Below are 20831 nucleotides of genomic sequence, written 5' to 3' on the forward strand. Positions count from 1 at the left end.
TCCCCTATATTTGTCAGTTCCCTTGCTCTGTTCCGCCGCGGCTGCATTAATTGTCTTTTGTTTGTGTTACCTGTTTGCTGACGCTGTTCCTGTCTCATTCCATGTCCGTTATTTATTAAATGTTTTACTCCCCGTACCTGCTTCGTCTCTACAGCGTCAACTCAAGTGACAGTATCAATACACCCAGTCACTACAAAGATACAGGCATCCATCCGAACTCAGTTGCCGGAGAGGAAGGAAACCGCTAAGGGATTTCATCATGAGGCCAATGGTGACTTTAAAACAGTTAAGAGTTTACTGGCTGTGATAGGAGGATGGATGGAACTAAGGATGGATCAACAACATTGTAGTTACTCCACAAAACTAACATAAATGACAGTGAAAAGAAGGAAGCCTGTAGAGAATAAAAAATATTCCAAAACATGCATCCTGTAAAGGCACTAAAGGAAAACTGAAAAACATTTGGCAAAGAAATTAACTTTATGTACTGAATACAAAGCCTTATAATTGAGGCAAATGGGAGACAGATATACCTTTCAGCAGGACAATAACCTGAAACACAAGGCCCAATATACACTGGAGCTGCTTACCAAGACGACATTGAATGTTCCTGAGAGGCCTAGTTACATTTCTGACTTAAATCGGCATGAAAATCTATGGCAAGACTTGAAAATGACCATCTAGCAATGATCAACAACCAACTTGATAGAGCCTGACATTTTTTTTAAAGAATAATGTGCACATTTTGTACAATCCAGGTGTACAAAACGTTTGGACTTAACCAGAAAGACTCACAGCTGTAATCGCTGCCAAAGATGATTCCAACATGTATTGACTCAAGTGTGTAAATACTTATGTAAATGTGACATTTCTGTATTTAATTTTCAATAAAAGTGCTAAAAATTCTAAAAACACGTTTTCACTTTGTCATTTCGGGGTATTGTGTGTAGATGGTTGAGTTTTTTTTTTTTATCCAATTTGAATTTAGGCTGTGACAAAACAAAATGTGTAGTAGGTCAAGAGGTATGAATACTTTCTGATGGTACTGTACCTGTCACGTTCTGACCTTTATTTCCTTTGTTTTGTCATTATTTAGTATGGTCAGGGCATGAGTTGGGGTGGGCAGTCTATGTTTGTTTTTCTATGATTTGGGGATTTCTATGTTTCGGCCTAGTATGGTTCTCAATCAGAGGCAGGTGTCATTAGTTGTCTCTGATTGAGAATCATACTTAGGTAGCCTGGGTTGCACTGTTTGTTTGTGGGTGATTGTCTATGTTGATGGCTTGTTTCAGCGCAGTTCGCATTAGCTTCACGGTTATTTTGTTTATTGTTTTTGTATAGGGTTTCAGTGTTCAGTGTTTTCTTTATTAAAATTTATGATGAACACATACGACGCCGCATTTTGGTCCTCCGGTCCATCTCGCCTCTGCTCTTCAGATGAAGAGGAGGACGACCGTGACAGTACCTGTGTACTCTGTTGTTCTAGTGGTCCTCTGTTGTTGTCTAAATAAAATGACCAAATATGTCGATGTATGTCATTCCCACTCTTCTTCTCTTCTCAGAACCTCCCCTTGACATGTTTATATTATCTCCACTCACTGCCAATGTGATTCTGGCACTGGCACCGAAAGGGGTGGAGCTGTGGACATGGCACCCCCACAACAATGGTGGTATTGTCTGGCCCTTTGAGGTGTCGGCTGTCCCCATTGGCACACAGAGTGGCATTCAGTGGGTGCCAGCTCTGTGCCAGCTCTGCCCGGCAGCCACGGGCGGGCACCGCGTCATCAGACTCTCATTATTTATTGATCTAATGGCCGACTTAGCGGAGAGCAACATGGAAAGGCCAGTGACTTTGGCCTCTCCAATCCTGGCCAGGGTCAGACAGAGAAGACCAGGGGAGAAGTTAGTGGCCCAGGTTTAAATACCTGGGTTTCCTTTGTCAATGATGACTGGGTGGGTCACTTGTTTTGGGCTTGAAATAAATAGAAGTGAAACTGAATAAGTTGCTGTGACCTGGGACATGTCTACTGTAGGTATGTTTGGTTTATTGTGTTCCTTTCTGCACACAGTGGAGTACAGGCACTTATGTAGGATCTTAATTTGAGCCAGTTTACTACAGAAGGAAAATAATCCTGCAGCAACAGGAAATGTGAATTATTATGTGGATGATAATAAATGGACATTTTTGTAGTGGTTGATAATATTTTTGTTAGGGCAAATCAAGTCTGAAATTTCTGTATGGAAATTACAAACTTTAGAAGCCTCTTTAACCCTTTGATGCTACAATCCCGTATTTGTGATCATTGTTGAGTGGTCCCTGCAGCGTACCAATCTCAAATACGTGATTGGAACAGTAGCAACAGAATGTATGATGCAACACACGCGTCGAAACACCATTGTTGTCTGAACAGCATCTAAAATGTTTTTTTTTTAAACTTTTTGTAAAAACTTTTTTTTGTAGTTTACAATGTATCACATCTCTGGTGAGCACAAGAGATTAATGTAATGCTGTTTAGAAAATAAATATATGTCAGCTAAGCTAACAGCAGCTAACTTGTTTATGATGGCAGCCATGTTTGTTTACGACTTCAACTGTAGCCAGCAAATAGCTTAGCATTAGCTCATCATAATCAGTACAACATTCAAGTATTTTACACACATCATATGTGTCCATTACAATCTATGCAAGATTCGGAATGCATGATTTGTCACCAGTACTTGAAAACATGTTAATAAAACAGTAAATACATTATGATCCATCCAGTTGGAAGTTTACATACACTTAGGTTGGAGTCATTAAAACTTGTTTTTCAACCACTCCACAAATTTCTTGTTAGCAAACTATAGTTTTGGCAAGTCGGTTAGGACATCTACTTTGTGCATGACACAAATCATTTTTCCAACAATTGTTTACAGACAGATTATTTCACTTATAATTCACTGTATCACAATTTCAGTGGGTCAGAAGTTTACATCCGCTAAGTTGACTGTGCCTTTAAACAGCTTGGAAAATTCCAGAAAATTATGTCATGGCTTTAGAAGCGTTTGATAGGCTAATTGACATCATTTGAGTCAATTGGAGGTGTACCTGTGGATGTATTTCAAGGCTTATCTTCAAACACAGTGCCTCTTTGCTTGACATCATGGGAAAATCAAAAGAAATCAGCCAAGACCTCAGAAAAAAAATTGTAGACCTCCACAAGTCTGGTTCATTCTTGGGAGCAATTTCCAAACGCCTGAAGGTACCATGTTCATTTGTACAAACAATAGTACGCAAGTATAAACACCATGGGACCACGCAGCTGTCATACCGCTCAGGATGGAGACATGTTCTGTCTCCTAGAGATGAACGTACTTTGGTGCGAAAAGTGCAAATCAATCTCAGAAAAACAGCAAAGGACCTTGTGAAGATGCTGAAGGAAACAGGTACAAAAGTATCTGTATCCACAGTAAAACGAGTCCTATGTTGACATAACCTCCATAAGCTCCAAAACCGCCATAAAATAGTCAGACTACGGTTTGCAACTGCACATGGGGACAAAGATCGTCTGATGAAACAAAAATAGAACTGTTTGGCCATCATGACCATCATTATGTTTGGAGGAAAAAGGGGGAGGCTTGCAAGCCGAAGAACATGATCTCAACCATGAAGCACGGTGTTGGCAGCATCATGTTGTGGGGGTGCTTTGCTGCAGGAGCGACTGGTGTACTTCACAAAATAGATGGCATCATGAGGGAGGGAAATTATGTGGACATATTGAAGCAACATCTCAAGACATCAGTCAGGAAGTTAAAGCTTGGTCGGAAATGGGTCTTCCAAATGGACAATGACCCCAGTCATATTTGATCCAAGTTAAACAATTTAAAGGCAATGCTACCAAATATTAATTGAGCGTATATAAACTTCTGACCCACTGGGAATATGATGAAAGAAAGAAATTCTGAAATAAATCATTCTCTCTACTATTTTTCTGACATTTCACATTTTTAAAATAAAGTGGTGATCCTAAATGACCTAAGACTGGGAATTTTTTCTTGGATTAAATGTCAGAAATTGTGAAAAACTGAGTTTAAATGTATTTGGCTAAGGTGTATGTAAACTTCTGATTTCAACTGTACATGTGGTGTGCTACAGCAGAAACAACAACACGATATACAGAAAATAAGCCACTTACTTTGATAGGAACGCATACATGCCCAATTTGTAAGACAAACAACCATGAAGGCAATGCGGGCGCCAGCCAGAAAATGTTTTGGGGGAAAACGTTTGTTGTTTTGCCTGTTCTGACTAGAGATGCGCAATGTCTTCATCCTTGAGCTGGGGAAACACTCAGGAAGTACTTGGGCTCACGTTGAAGAGAGAAGTTTGTCCGCTCAGTAAAGCCTCAAACATAAATTGTCCGCAAGAGTAAAATGGGCTACTACTTATACAAATGAACGAGGAGGCAGAACACACCTCAATTCAAACTGTTGTTAGAAAATAAAACTTGTTTGAAAATAATTTGAAATTGACAAGTTGAAACATAGCCTATTGATAATTAACAGGCAGCGTGCCTTGGTTTGAGGGCAGCGTGGGTAACTGTCCTGTTGAGAGCATTCTGACATCACGAGCATGAAAAAACTCACGCAGGGGCGATGGTTAGAGATATTTGGAACTCACGCGAGAAATATAACTCAAATATACTACAAATACACTCAGCAACAAAAGAGTGATAAAATTAAGATCCAGTCATTGGAATCAGAAGATCAATCGTTGCACTGGTCATTAATAGTGGAGCTCCCAAACAGATCAAACAGTCAATAAATATTGAATTGGTTAGAATATTGAACACTTTTGAGATGTCAATCCTATCCATTGCAGAGCCCACAGAAGGCCATTGCATTGAACATTCTAATTTAGAACAGTATGATTTCATTGCATCATAACAATGAATGATATTACTGGCATTCCAAACATGTCATTAAACATTGTTGTGGTCAGTTTCCCAGGCAACACAATTCAAATTCCTGGATTCTGAAGACAAGAACCTCATTTAAAACATTTTATCATGAAGAGAAAAGGTGTGAGCAAAGGTTTGTGGTGGTTCTTCAGCATTTTCATGTGTGGTGGCTCTACAGACATTGTGGATTCTACCCACCTTTACAGCAAAAGAAAGACCACCCACCCAAAACCAGACCATGTACAACATTTTGACAATATCAGCTATGCGAGACAGACTAAAGAAGAAGCTAGATCAGATTACAAGTCTTTTGGCGATGGACCAACGGACAACCTCCTTGGACTGGTGAACCTGAGGGTTTCAATGTCCACCTTGTCCATGGATAGTCGCAAAGATGACCTGACCACTGATCCTCTTGTCTCTTGGAATTCTCAACCCTACTACCCCAAGAAACCATGGATGTCCATCGATGAGATGCAGGCGTACTCAGCAGAGACATCCTGGCCTTACTTCCCGTGGCAGATCGTGCCTCCTTCACCCCCTGTGCAGAGGAGAGCCTCCAGCATGTGGAGAGATATGGAGACGGCCCGTTCATCTAGCCCGGAGCTGCAGACTCCCACCCCAGAGGAGAGGAGCAGCTTCCTCCAGGAGAGCCGTTTATGTAAATATATGTCTTTGTCCTCCACTTCCTCCATGAGCCAGAACACTGTCTCTCCCTGTGGGGGACTATGAGATGGAAGAGAAGTACATCAGATGCCAGAAGAACCAGGCTAAGGGCCAGGATGTGGCCCCACCTTACTGATGCCATCCAGTAGTGACGTGCAGAAAAAATGACTGTAAACAGGCAGACCACAATAAACAGGCAGACCACAATAAACAGGCAGGCAGCAAGAAATAAATATACATTTTATCAATAATAATTTTCTCATCTTCATGATTTTTTTTCTGCATGATAAAATCGATTTCTGAACTAATACTTCCCAAATTTGCTGTGATCTGGTACAAGTCGCTCCTGCCTATGGACGTCACACGTCATCTGTTGCCTTTTTGACGGTTACGTTCGTTTTACGGCGAGTTAAAGTAAGCTGATCAGGACTGACGTGCTCTTCCGTGTTCTGCAGCAGAAAGTGATGGATATGGGTGTCTACCGTATCTGTATCAGCGACAACAATGAAAGCACTGGAACAGCAGCAACAAGACTTAGTGGTAGTTTCTATGAGCGATTTGAGCAGAAATGCAATGAACCGAGTCTGGCAGAAAGCAAAACTCATAGTAGCCCAAACAGCCGATCAGAATAGAGAGGGGGGCAAATCTACTTCAACATACTGGACAATATCAATGTTCATGTTCATGTTGTGCTGGGGACAATTAAAGGCCACTCTAAAATGTGCCGTTTTGTCACACAACACAATGCCACAGATGTCTCAAGTTTTGAGGGATCATCCAATTGGCATGCTGAGTGCAGGAATGTCTAACAGAGCTGCTGCCAGAGAATGAAATGTTAATTTCTACCATAAGCCGCCTCCAACGTTGTTTTAGAGAATTTGGCAGTGCGTCCAACCAGCCTTACAACCACAGATCACGTGTATGGCGTCATGTGGGCGAGCGGTTTTCTGTGGTCAACGTTGTGAACAGAATGCCCTATGGTGGCGTGGGGTTATGGTACGGTTAAGCATAAGCTATGGACAATGAACACAATTACATTTTATCGAGGACAATTTGAATGCACAGAGATACCGTGACGAGATCCTGAGGCCTATTGTCATGTCATTCATCCACCGCCGTCAACTCAATTCATTTGAAATGTTTCTAAAATCTCCTATGGGAAAAAGATTGGAACCATTTCCGTGTTTGACTTGCTAGGTTTTATAGGTATTATGACATGTCCGCTGTGGGGCTCAATAGTCAGCCTCAGACCTCACCGCACATCACTGCCATCCAGGGACAGCTATTTAATTGTGGTCCTAGACTGATTTCTAAATCAAGCGCTATTACTGTTATGAAGTATGTAAGAAAGTACTGTGAGTTTTCCCGTTCTCACACTAGTAAGGAACAGAAAAAGTATGTTACCTTTCCTCGGATGAGATCAGACTGCTTCTGTAGCCACCGGGTGGTAGTTACTGATTTAAATCTAACAGACAGACAGGCCTTTGAAGAGCGATCTGTGAGAACGGAATGATGAGAAAAAAAGCCAGCCCGATTTTTTTGATGAAATTGAGAGATGGCTAATTGTGGGCACAGGATAGGTGGTTTATGACTTATAATTGGGACAGGTCAGGTTTTTTAAAATCTTGTGCTCATCTTTTTCTCTATTCTTGTTGTTTCCCCATGGAAGTTTAAATCATTCATCAGATTTCACTGCTGTTCAAAGAACACACTCTGTGTTTGCCCCGGGTGTTGGGTCTTCAAACACTTAATACTTTACAGGGTTTTTTTCTGGATCTAAAGGGTTTAGGTAGTGGGCGTGTGTCACGTTCTGACCTTTATTTCCTTTGTTTTGTCATTATTTAGTATGGTCAGGGCGTGAGTTGGGGTGGGCAGTCTATGTTTGTTTTTCTATGACTTGGGGATTTCTATGTTTTGGCCTAGTATGGTTCTCAATCAGAGGCAGGTGTCATTAGTTGTCTCTGATTGAGAATCATACTTAGGTAAATCCCTGACAGAATCACCCACCAACCAAGGACCAAGCGGCGTGGTAAAAGACAGCGACGACAGCAGCAGCAGCAGCAGCAACAACAGCGGCCAGCATCACAGGACTCCTGGACATGGGAGGAGATACTGAACGGAGAGGGACCCTGGGCACAGGCTGGGGAATATCGCCGCCCCAAAGCAGAGCTGGAGGCAGCGAAAGCTGAGTGGCGGCGATATGAGGAGGCAGCACGGCAGCGCGACAGGTACGAGAGGCAGCCCCCAAATATTTGGGGGGGGGCACACGAGGTGTGGGGCTAAGCCAGGTAGCAGACCTGAGCTCACTCCTCGTGCTTATTATAAGCAGCGCGTTATTGGTCAGGCACCGTGTTATGCGGTTAAGCGCACGGTGTCGCCAGTACGTGCCCATAGCCCGGTGCGCTATAGGGCAGCCCCCCGAAAGTGTCATGCGAGTGTGGGCATCGAGCCAGGGCGTATGGTGCCTGCTCAGCTTGTCTGGTCGCCGGTACACAGTTTTGGTCCAGGGTATCCTGCGCCGGCTCTGCGTACTGTGTCTCCGGGGCGCTGGGAGGGTGCAGTGCATCCTATGCCTGCGCTCCGCTCGTGCCGGGCAAATGTGGGAGTGGAGCCTAAGGGAGAGGTACGTGTAGTATGCACTAGATCTCCCGTGCTTACCCACAGCCCGGTTCAACCTGTGCCTGCACTCTGGAGGGTCCGGGCTAGAGTAGTCATCCAGCCTGGGGGAGTGGTGCCAAGGCTGCGCACCAGAGCTCCAGTGCTCCCCCACAGCCCGGTCCTTCAGGTGCCTCCTCCTAACACCAAGCCTCCGGGAGGTCTCCCCAGCCTGGTGGGTCCTGTGGCAGCCCCACGCACCAGGCTGTCTCTCTGTCTCCTCCCTACAGGTGTTCCCGCCTGTCCGGCGCTGTCGGAGTCTCCCGCCTGTCCGGCGCTGTCGGAGTCTCCCGCCTGTCCGGCGCTGCCGGAGTCTGAGGCGCCAGAGCCCCTCAGCCCAGAGGCGCCAGAAACCCTCAGCCCAGAGGCGGCAGAGCTTCCGCCCCTCTGTCCCGAGCTGTCCCTCTGTCCCGAGCTGCCCCTCTGTCCAGTGGGGTCATTTAGAAGGGTTGCCATGGTTAGGAAGCCACGGAGGCGGACAATGAGGCAGACTAAGACGATGGTGAAGTGGGGTCCGCGTCCCGCGCCAGAGCCGCCTCCGCGGACAGACGCCCACCCAGACCCTCGCCTATAGGTTAAGGTTTTGCGGCCGGAGTCCGCACCTTTGGGGGGGGTACTGTCACGTTCTGACCTTTATTTCCTTTGTTTTGTCATTATTTAGTATGGTCAGGGCAGTCTATGTTTGTTTTTCTATGATTTGGGGATTTCTATGTTTCGGCCTAGTATGGTTCTCAATCAGAGGCAGGTGTCATTAGTTGTCTCTGATTGAGAATCATACTTAGGTAGCCTGGGTTTCACTGTGTGTTTGTGGGTGTTTGTTTCCGTGTCTGTGTTTTTCATCACACGGTACTGTTTTGGGTTTCGTTCAGTCTACGTTTATTGTTTTTGTATTCAGTTGTTCATGTGTACTATTTCTTATTAAAAGGACCATGGACACTTACCACGCCGCATATTGGTCCTCCAATCCTTTTCGCCTCTCCTCTTCGGAAGAAGAAGAGGAAATCCCTTACAGCGTGGCAAGGGGAGTGGCAGCGGGTACGGTTGGCCAGTCGACACGGCTGCATTTACAACGAAATCTATACTGCTAAATGAATTGTTTGGAAATTTTGAATTCTCCCTGACAAACAAGAAACCACTCACCCAGAGGCAGCGTTTCTGGTGGTCGAAGACTTTAACTCAGGAGAGCGACTAGGGGCGCAAAAACTCTAGAACACTTTTGTTCTACCCACAGAAATGCATACAAGGCCCTTCCTCGTCCTCCCTTCCTCGTCCTCCCTTCGGCAAATCTGACCATGACTCAATTCTCCTGCTTCCTGTTTACTAACAGAAACTCAAACAAGAAGTACCAGTGATGTGCTCAATACGGAAGTGGTCGGATGAAGCAGACAAGAGGCTACAAGACTGTTTTGCTAGTCATATCCCAGACTGGGATATGTTCCGGGATTCCTCCGATAGCATTGAGATGTTTACCACAACAGTCACAGGCTTCATCAAGAAGTGCAAAGATGATGTTGTCTCCACAGTGACTATAAGAACGTATCCAATCCAATCTGCTTACAAGGAATGGGACATAGACATGGACGCACGCATACAAGAAAGCCCACTACGACATTCGACGAGACATCAAACATGCAAAAGGACAATATGGGAGGAAGTTGGAATCCTATTACATTGGTGCCGATGTTCATTGTATGTGGCAGGGGTTGCAGGCGATAATGGATTACAAAGGGAAACCCAGCCATGAATTGCCCAGCGATGCACAACCCCCAAACATGTTAAATGCCTTTTATGGCCCAATTCGCATACCGCACCAACAGATCCTCAGGTGACGCAATCTTAAGTGCACTTCACACTGCCCTCTCTCGCCTGGACAAGAGAGGAAATAACTATGTGAGAATTCTGTTCATAGACTACAGGTCAGCATTCAACACCATAGTCCCCTCCAAGCTCATCAATAAGCTGGGGACCCTGGGACGGAACCCCTCCCTCTGCAACTGGATCCTGGACTTCCTGACGCGCCGGCCCCAGATGATGAGGGTAGGCAACAACATCTCCACCACACTGACCCTTAATACGAGGGAACCTCTGAGGTGTGTACTTAGTCCCCTCCTGTACTCCCTTTTCACCCATGACTGCGTGGCCATGCATGACTCCAACACCATCATCAAGTTTGCTGACGACACGAAGTTGGTAGGCATGATCACCGACATTGATGAGTCAAGTTTCTTAAATTCAAGTTCCTTGAAGTCCACATCACCAAGGACCTAACATGGTCCTCACACACCCGCACAGTTGTAAAGAGGGCATGGCATTGCCGCTTCCCCCTCAGCAGGCTGAAAAGATTTGGCATGGGCCCTCGGATCCTCAACAGGTTCTACAGCTGCACTATCAGCTGCACTGAAGCATCGGCTCTCAGACCAACAGGCTCAAAGACAGCTTCTACCCGCAAGCCATAACACTGCTAAATAGCCAGACTGCTAAATAGTATATTAAGAGTACCCAAACTACCTGCACTGACTCTATCTTGCACTGACCCTACGCACACTCACTAGACTGTATTTACAAACCATATACATACGCACTCACACACACTACATTGACACTCCCACACAAAACCAACACACATTCACATACTGTACACTACACACACACACACACACACACACTCACACACACACGCAGACCGCCACAACCCAAACACACATACATACACATTACACACTCACACACACACTTTTACACTCATCATTTGCTGCTGCTCTGTTCTTTATTTGACATGTATTATTATCTATCCTGATGCTTAGTAACTTTACCCTGCCTTCTTGCACATACAGTGTCTACCTCAAATACCTCGTACAGTGTTTTCTCAAATACAAGTTTTGCGATTATGCTGCGGGACTTACCGAGGTAATTTATGGTTTAGGACTGTACCCTTCGTCACTGCTTCATTGCTCCAGACCAGCGCAAGCGGGAGTTAGAGCACTGATTATGCTTTTGGGTCCCAAGGCGCTAATGTGTCTCTAACTGACAATGAATGGGCAACATAAACCAAATAGAAACTGATAATTGTGCACGACTACAAAATTTAATTTCAATTATCTGAATGATGAGGATGAAGAGGGTGATTGAATTTAGAACAATAGTGTAGGAATTGCTATTCCTCTGTCCTGCATGCGCACACCATGAAAAATACACTTGTTTTTTTGTTTCTACTCGTCAGTAATACTTTCTAAAACTGTTGTTACACTAAGATTTTTTATTCTAAGAGAAACTAAAATGTTGAATTATATTCTGTGATATTCTTAAGATATATGTGTTGATAAGCAAGTGATGTCTGCTAAATAATCAAGTTGATGGCACAGTCATATAGCCCCGGTACCTACATAGAGCTGAGTGGCTCACTCATTCATGGCTTTGGATCAAAATAAATAAGTACCAACATTCTTTCTGATAGTCTTTAATAAAGAAATGTTTTGGTTATCCTGACCTGGACACCATGTATTATAATAGCCCGTTATGGGCTATTAGCAGGACAATAGACTCTTGCCAACACCTCTCTGTATTTTGATACTTTGTGCAAGGCAATTGATCAGCATTGAAAACTTTGTGGGTTTGGCCTCCCGAGTGGCGCAGCGGTCTAAGACACTGCATCGCAGTGCAAACTGCATTGCTACTGATGCTGGTTCGATACCCATGCTGGCCGCAACCGGGAGACCTATGAGGCGACGGTGGGCTTTTGGTTTCTCTCCCTCTAAAAACAGAAATAAATCATTCTAAACAACAAACTGGCTTTATTTACAAATTAGTAAAAATGTCTCCATGTTCAAGAATGGCCTTTTCCTCACTCACTTTAGGATATTTGAAAACAAAATCTCCAAAATATCGTCATTTGTTTAAACAAAGCGATTATTATTATTAATTCATTTAGAATTATGTAAAAGCTTAATAGATATTCTCACTGATCCTAACAAAAAATGCCCCTTAGATATTAATTTAGAATCCTCCAACCCTCTAAATCGAATTATTGGCAGAGAATCACTTCATAGAATATATTTTTTCCCGATATACTGTAGGCCTATCGTAGGCGACATGAGTCTCACTATTGTTGAGTAAATGTGCTGTTAAAAGTGGTGTAGGTCTTATTTATTTAAAAAGCATATTGAAGTTAGAAGCAATAGGATTTGAAGCAATAGCCTACCTGCTGTGGTCAACTATTTCAGCATCGTTTCGCACTGCTCTGAGACAAGCATGGGGACTGGTCTTGATAAATCAATGAGATTTTTTATTTTCACTTAATCTCCGTTTGGGTATTGGTTACACTACAATTAGGGTGTGGAAATGTTATGCTCTTAGTACTGTAGCCTACTCCCGACCGTCACGTTATACAGCGCCATATTTTCCTAACGGAAACCCTGAAGGTTTCGTTTTTAATTTTTCTTGGAATAGAAACACTATAATATTAATCAAATTAATTAAGCAACATTTCTTAATCAATCCCATATACTGTTCTTACAAAAAAATATTTTAAATTCTCTAGTACTGCCAATATTGAAGGTTATCAAATGCTTCAAATTAGCACTAACTAGCATTAATGGTAACAATGGGCTGACAATTTACCCTTTCACACGTACCATCACAAGGGTCGTTGATCGTTCTACAGTGGTCCCTGAAGCGTAGGATCACACCCTTGTGATTAGAACGCTTATTTAGAACGGCAAGTTTCGAATGACGCAACAGTCAGCATTTGAGCTGGCCACACTTTTTTCAGAAACTATTTACACAAACATAGTCCTTACAAAGTTATGTCCAGAATGTGAGCAGTTTATTTTTGGATGCAATGTTCAGATATTCACAGAAGTATTTATAGCATAACACAATCATCTAAACCGGAAAAATGTAGGCTACATTTTCCTAGCGCTGAGGAAAGATTGACGCAAAACAAGCGGTCATATTTTCTAACTCTCGGCTGACATAAACTACAATATTAATTAGCTAATAGCAATTATTATTCATAATGAATCACATCACGGGTGAGCTCACCATTGATCAAAATAATTAATTAAAGTAAAACACTTTCTAGAAATCGAAAGTAATCCGATGATTAGTTTCAGCGTGCAGCCAGGCTTTTTTCCCTCACAGAAACCAAAGATAATAAGAGAAGACAAGATGAGTTTGGTCTGTTTATAGTATGCATGTTGAAGGGGTGTGTCATCTACCATCATTCACATCCCACCATCCACTTCCTGAAGTTCTCAAAAAACGAGTGAACCCTTACTCACCTCATTTTGTTATAGCATTTTTGGTCCGACAGACGATTACGTGAAACCCAGAATGCAGGCTCCACACATAGCTGGAATTAGCTTAGCTCATCATAATCAGTACAACCTTCAAAAAAGTATTTTACACACATACTATGTGCCCATTACAATCTATGCCAGAATCGGAATGCATGATTTATCACCGGTACTTCAAAAACATGTGAATAAAACAGTAAATATATCATTAATTACCACACAAAACATTTTCTAATAGTGATTTATTGATACAAATGGTGTGTGCAGGCAGTCAATCACGTAACCTCTCACTCCCACTCTGAGCCATTCAGTGTTGTTGTTTATGTATGTAGCTAGTGACCTAAGCTGTAGCATTAACAATGTATTTCAAAAGGAGACAACTCACAAATGCGGAAATTCTGAAGATTTAAAAAAAAATTCTGACAATGAGTCTGAAAGTCAGGAATCAGATTCTGACAGTGAGGAGCTGCCCCCCAGCCATTGAGAACCCTGAATCTGAGGACCCGTTGTCCACTGACAAAGTCCCAGTTCCCTTTGAAGATGCTGGTGGTGATGGAGGCAGACCGACAATGGATGAAGTACAGGAGTTCTGTGGTAGCTGGAAGGCTGCCAGCCATTTCACCCCTCCTGGCCCTGCTGTTTGCTTTGATGAGTCCCCTTCTGGAGGGCAACACCCCTTGCCATTTCCATCTGAGGCAGAGTGCTTCAAGTTGTTTCTGACAGAGGAGCTGGTGGGAGACATAGCAGAGACCAATCGCTATGCCTTGGAGCTACAGGAGTGGGGGGTCAATCACAATTAGTGAAATGTATACCTTCCTGGTGACAGTCCTTCTCATGGGTATAGTAAAGAAGAACTCCCTAAGAGAATACTGGAGCACAGATCCTATGTTTGCAACTCCTTTCTTTGTCACCCTCTTTTCCCAAGACTGCTTCCTAGCTCTGCTGCTGTCACACCCTGACCATAGTTTGCTTTGTATGTTTCTATGTTTTGGTTGGTCAGGGTGTGAGCTGGGTGGGCATTCTATGTTACATGTCTAGTTTGTCTAGTTCTATGTTTGGCCTGATATGGTTCTCAATCAGAGGCAGGTGTTCGTCATTGTCTCTGATTGGGAACCATATTTAGGTAGCCTGTTTGGTGTTGGTTTTTGGTGGGTGATTGTCCTTAGTGTCCTTGTAACTGTCTAGTGTTAGTTTGCACCAGTTTAGGCTGTTTCGGTTTTCACATTACGTTTATTTGTTTTTGTATTGATTCGTGTTTACTTTGTTTTTATTAAACATGAATCTCAATAGCCACGCCACATTTTGGTCCGACTCTCCTTCACATCAAGAGAACCGTGACAGCTGCGATGACTGCATTTCATCAACAATGCTACTGCCATCCTAAATGACCCACTATACAAAATAAGAAATGTCAACAGCTGGCAGTAAAGTGCCATGACAAACGAGACATCCATGTCCTCTCCACTGTCCATACAGCAACCATGTCGGCCACAGGGAAGGTGGACCACCTGACGGGAAAGAGAGAAATCAAACCAGACTGCGTGCTTGACTATAACCTCAAAATGCGGGCAGTGGATAAGATGGACATGATAAACAGCTTTGTGGAATGCACTCAGAAAACGTCCAAGTGGTATAAGAAGATATTTTTACATTTTTCCAAGGTTGCTTCAAAATACAACAAGCCAACACTTCTCTGACACAATTAGCATTGTTTTAAAGAGCTAATATAAGAATGTTATTAGCTACATAAGCACGATTGAATATAACACCATGAAGGTTATGACATGAGTAACGCTACCTCACGTGTCCACGGTTATAAGGAATATACACAAATATATTATGCTCTATACACACAGTGAGCTACAGTAGAAACGGTATAACACGACATACAGAAACTATTATAAGGTACTGACTTTGCTAGAAACGCAGTCTGGATTTGAACCTGGGTGTCTGTAGTGACGCCTCTAGCACTGAGACGCTGTGCCTTAGACAGCTGCGCTACTTGGGAGTCAAAATTTTCAAAATACAACACATGCTAATACTCCTCTGATATAATTAGCATTGTTTTCCAGAGCTAATAGAAGAATGTAGCTAGCTACTACCTAAGCATTGAGTATAACACCATAACGTTTATGAAATGAGTAACGTTACCTCGCTTGTCCGCGATTATAAGGAATATACACAAAAATATTATGCTACAGTAGAAACGACATTACACGACATGCAGAAACTATTATAACGTAATAAGGCACTTACTTCGATAGAAACGCACACATTTCCAAAGTTATTATTGGTAACGAAAACAACTATGACTGCGATGCAGGCAACAGATGGAAAATTTGAACACGTGTGTGCAGGACGGGAGATGAGCAAATGTCTGCAGAATTGAACTGCACAAACAATTGGGAAGTGTTTGGGGAATTTTGTCCGAGTCAGAAATGTCAAAAAAATTCATTGGTCCGCAAAAGTAAAAATGACTACTTTTATGTGAATGAATGAGGCGGAACACACCTCAATTCAAACTGTTCTTAGAAAATAAAAAACTTGTTAGAAAATAATTTGAAATTGACAAGTTGAAAACAGCCTATAAATAAAAACAGGCTGCGTGCCTTGGTTTGAGGGCAGCGTGGATTAAACGTACAGTTGTGTAACAATCAGTTCTTGCAGTGCTTGCTGTGAGATGTTACCCCACTCTTCCACCAAGGCACCTGCAAGACATTTCTGGGGAGAATGGCTCTAGCCCTCACCCTCCGATCCAACAGGTCCCAGACATGCTCAATGGGATTGAGATGCGGGCTCTTTGCTGGCCATGGCAGAACACTGACATTCCTGTTTTGCAGGAAATCACGCACCGTACGAGCAGTATGGCTGGTGGCATTGTCATGCTAGAGGGTCATGTCAGGATGAGCCTGCAGGAAGGGTACCACATGAGGGAGGAGGATGTCTTCCCTGTAACGCACAGCATTGAGATTGCCTGCAATGACGACAAGCTCAGTCCGATGATGCTGTGACACACCGCCCCAGACCATGACGGACCCTCCACCTCCAAATCGATCCCGCTCCAGAGTACAGGCCTCAGTGTAACGGTCATTCCTTCAACGATAAACGCGAATCTGACCATTACCCCTGGTGAGTCAAAACCGCAACTTGTCAGTGGAGAGCACTTTTTGCCAGTCCTGTCTGGTCCAGCAACAGTGGGTTTGTGCCCATAGGCGACATTGTTGCCGGTGATGTCTGCTGAGGACCTGCCTTACAAAAGGCCTACAAGCCCTCAGTCCAGCCTCTCTCAGCCTATTGCGGACAGTCTGAGCACTGATGGAGGCATTATGCGTTCCTCGTGTAACTCGGGGAGTTGTTGTTGCCATCCTGTACCTGTCCCACAGGTGTGATGTTCAGATGTACCGATCCTGTGCAGGTGTTGTTACACGTGGTCTGCCACTGCGAGGGCGATCAGCTGTCCTTCCTATCTCCCTGTAGCGCTGTCTTAGGCGTCTCACAGTACGGGCATTGCAATTTCTTGCCCTGGCCACATCTGCAGTCCTCATGCCTTCTTGCAGCATGCCTAAGGCACGTTCACGCAGATGAGCAGGGACCCTGGGCATCTCTCTTTTGGTATTTTTCAGAGTCAGTAGAAAGCCCTCTTTAGTGTCTTAAGTTTTCATAATTGTGACCTTAATTGCCTAACGCCTGTAAGCTGTTAGTGTGTTAACGACCGTTCCACAGGTGCATGTTCATTAATTGTTTATGGTTCATTGAACAAGCATGGGAAACAGTGTTTAAACCCTTTACAATGAAGATCTGTGAATTTATTTGGATTTTTGCAAATTTTCTTTGCAAGACAGGGTCCTGAAAATGGGACGTTTCTTTTTTTGCTGAGTTTATATCTTTATTTCCCAAACACAATTCAACACAATCACTTTTTTGTCGTTTAAACACAGGCTTAATACCTTTGTGCTTTTTAAAACACTTTTAACATAGGACAGGCCCTATTGTTACCTCATTTCTCAGCAATAAGGCATTGCGTTATGCCTGGGAAGAAAACACTTCAATTTGCTCAACTTTCCACTGGCTCAACCATTGACTCAGCTTACCCCATGGCCATTGGCTCAAACATTTTGACTATATTAGGCCACACAGCTACAGGGATGCTCTTTCATGCTAGGTACAGGACCTCATATTGACTTGGTGAAAATCAGTTTTTTGGACCTAACTTGCTTACCACTATTTCCATGTCATTTCTTTCTTCACAGACCATGTGAAATGACGAGCTCTTGCTAAATATTTGGTCAAATGATTCATTTTGTGTATGGTTTCCTAGAAACAAGTGTGGCTCAATTTACCTCTTTAGCTTAATTTATGCCACTCTCCCCTAATATTGGGCAAATTAATTAATTTTCAAATAAGTTCAATACATTTTAGAATATTGTTGAATTCCATTTTAATGTCTGGATTCTGTGACTCCATATGTGTTTTCCACAATGCAGATTCTATTGGGCCCAACTGTCCTAAAACCTCCTTTAATTCCTTTCTCATCTCTCTCACTCAGTAGCATTATCAACCACACAGCGCCACTATGTGTGTCTCTCCCCTCTATCATAGACAGTTCCAATCATGCATCGAAATACTTGTCAAATCGGACAAACACACCAAATGTGTTTTTTTGTGCGCTAAGCCAGCCCCAGGCTCTATTGTAGTAACACTGTAGTAATGAGTACTAGTGTGTTTAAGCTGTGGAGTGATTATGTGTGTTTGTGTGGGTATCTGTCCCTGTGGTGCACCGCTACTGAGAGCTGAGTGGATTGGATTTGGGAGCTGTGGGAGTGTATGGTCAAGGTCAGCGTGTGGAGTAAGGGTCAGAAGACTATCGGGGGGCAGTCAAGCTCAGATCAGTCCCTGAAGCTGATACTGACCCACCCTCTATCCATACACCCCTCCTCCTGTAGGGTGGAAGCACCCAGCCTCATGTACAAAAGGTTATCAAAGGTTGAACTAACATAAGTCAACTAACATAAGTGAGGGCAGGGACATTTCCCAGTTTACAGTCAACTCTGATAACTGATAAATGCAATGGCTTGGGACAGTTGTGACAGTTTGTACTAAACCGGAACATGCAGTTAGTTATCAGAGGCAATGAAAAATGATGTAATTGAATTGGGACGAGGAGCCATATTGCACTTTTTGAACAGTTTATCTAAAGTGCACTTATCAGGAGTCGACTCTAGTGCAAGATGACACAATTGAATTTTCCATTTAGAATTTGTGAGTTAATTTTCAGTTAAAGTTCTTGGATTTGTTGGCCATCAGACGTATAAACAAATTGTGTGACTCCATTCTTGCTCATAAGACGCTTATAAGATACGCTCAGGCTATGCCGTGCACACAGCATAAAGAGAGCCAGCCAAGGTAGCCATTGATAACTATGGCCCGCGGTAGTCAACTGAAAATGGAAGGGTGTGACATATGTCTGGTCTAATTAGGTTTGTTTGCGCCCCACTAAGTCCCCTGTCGTGGCGATGCTAAGAGCCTGCTCTCTGAACTCTCCCTGCAGTAGCAGCAAAGCTGCAGATTAGTGCCGAGCCTGTCTAGCCGTGGAGAGTTGAGTTTTTTACTTTCCGCCTGATGGATTTGTGTGACCGGTCACTTTAGCGTCCTGCTGCACTATGTCACCGAAGCTAACATGCGTTCTACAGTATTACTATTATTGTATTAGTCTTGTTTCTTCAGGTGCAAGCCTTATTAAGAAAGTTACAGTGTATGACTGGCAAGCAAAGCCGGGATAGCGGTTTAGCTGTCGCGTTCGATAGGCGCCACAGGTCACAGAGTGAGTAATCAAATGTGGTTTGTCATGTGCTCTTTGGAGACCCATCAATCTTGGTTGTTGTGTCTTTGTTTGTTTAGTCTATCTCTCTCTCTTACTGACTAATATCCGCCTATGGTACCTTTAGCACGCTGTTCGATAATCTCAACGTGAGTGTGAGTAATCGATGTGTTGTATCACGTGCTTTGGAGAGACAGCAATCTCAGTTGTTGTGTCTGTGGTTTGTTAAGTCTCGCTCACAGTCTCTTATTGGTTAGTATACTGTTCTAGACGCCCCTGTTGTGTCTGCTCTGCGTGGCTGTTTGACCCTAACAAAAATGATCGTCTGCTGTTTTTTGCTGTTTTGTCGGCAGGTTGAGTGTGGCGTTGTGAGTGACAGGATGACCAGTCTCTGAGGAAAAAGGAGCAGACTGAGGAAAAAGGAGACAGAGGAGTGAGTGTTCACCGTGGGAGAGCTCTTCATCACTCTACCCCCTGACAGCTGCACCAATGTTCTCTCCCGACCAGGAAAACATCTCCACCACCCCAGCCTCCACCAAAGTGCCAGTCAAATACGGAGAGCTCATTGTTCTGGGGTAAGAGGGGGTTTAATTGCATTTTGTTGCTTATGTACAGTACATAGGCCAGGGTTATCCCAATCTGATATTAGTGAGGGCGTGGGCGGGCAAGAGCAAATGTTGGTTCAGGAATGTATTTATTATTTTAAATAGGGTGGGGGTTGAGATGAGGAGGGGGATTATTTAAGATACTCTTTGAAGAGGTAGGATTTCAGTTGCTTTCGGAAGATGTGCAGGGACTCTGCTGTCCTAGCTTCAGGGGGAAGCTGGTTCCACCATTGGGGTGCCAGGACAGAATAGCACCTGGACTGGGCCAAGAGACCAAAGGTGGCAGAACAGAGTGCTCGGTTGGGGTGTAGGGTATGAGCATAGCCTGAAGGTAGGGAGGGGCAGTTCCTCTTGCTGCTCCGATGGCAAGTACCATGGTTTTGTATCGCAAGCACAGTGAAGTACTAATACCTAGAAATCTATGCAAAACAATACGCACATTCCAAAAGTAAAAAATAAAGAAATTAAGGAATATCAGAATGTCAGAGTACGGAATAAAAACATATCAGTGGAGGCTGGTGGGAGGAGCTATAGGAGGAACGGGATCATTGTAATGGCTTTAATGGAATGGAGTCAAACATGGTTTCCATATGTGTGATGTGTTTGATACCATTCCATTGATTCCATATACACATACATACATACATACATACATACATACATACATACATACATACATACATACATACATACATACATACATACATACATACATACATACATACATACATACATACATACATACATACATACATACATACATACATACATACATACAGTGGGGCAAAAAAGTATTTAGTCAGCCACCAATTGTGCAAGTTCTCTGACTTAAAAAAGATGAGAGAGGCTTGTA

At 43.4% G+C, this 20831-nt stretch overlaps 1 protein-coding gene across 1 annotated transcript in view; it reads left to right on the forward strand.

The window, feature by feature from the left end:
- LOC112230374 (E3 ubiquitin-protein ligase pellino homolog 1) overlaps positions 1–20831 on the forward strand; it is a 47169-nt gene that overhangs the window by 7848 nt on the left and 18490 nt on the right. Inside the window, exon 2 of the mRNA XM_024396644.2 lies at positions 19727–19948. Within this exon, the coding sequence (XP_024252412.1) occupies positions 19863–19948 (86 nt within the window). The 5' untranslated portion in view covers positions 19727–19862. The remainder of the gene's footprint in view (positions 1–19726; positions 19949–20831) is intronic.

The sequence above is a fragment of the Oncorhynchus tshawytscha genome, linkage group LG32, assembly GCF_018296145.1.
Source record: "Oncorhynchus tshawytscha isolate Ot180627B linkage group LG32, Otsh_v2.0, whole genome shotgun sequence".
Classification (NCBI taxonomy): Eukaryota; Metazoa; Chordata; class Actinopteri; order Salmoniformes; family Salmonidae; genus Oncorhynchus; species Oncorhynchus tshawytscha.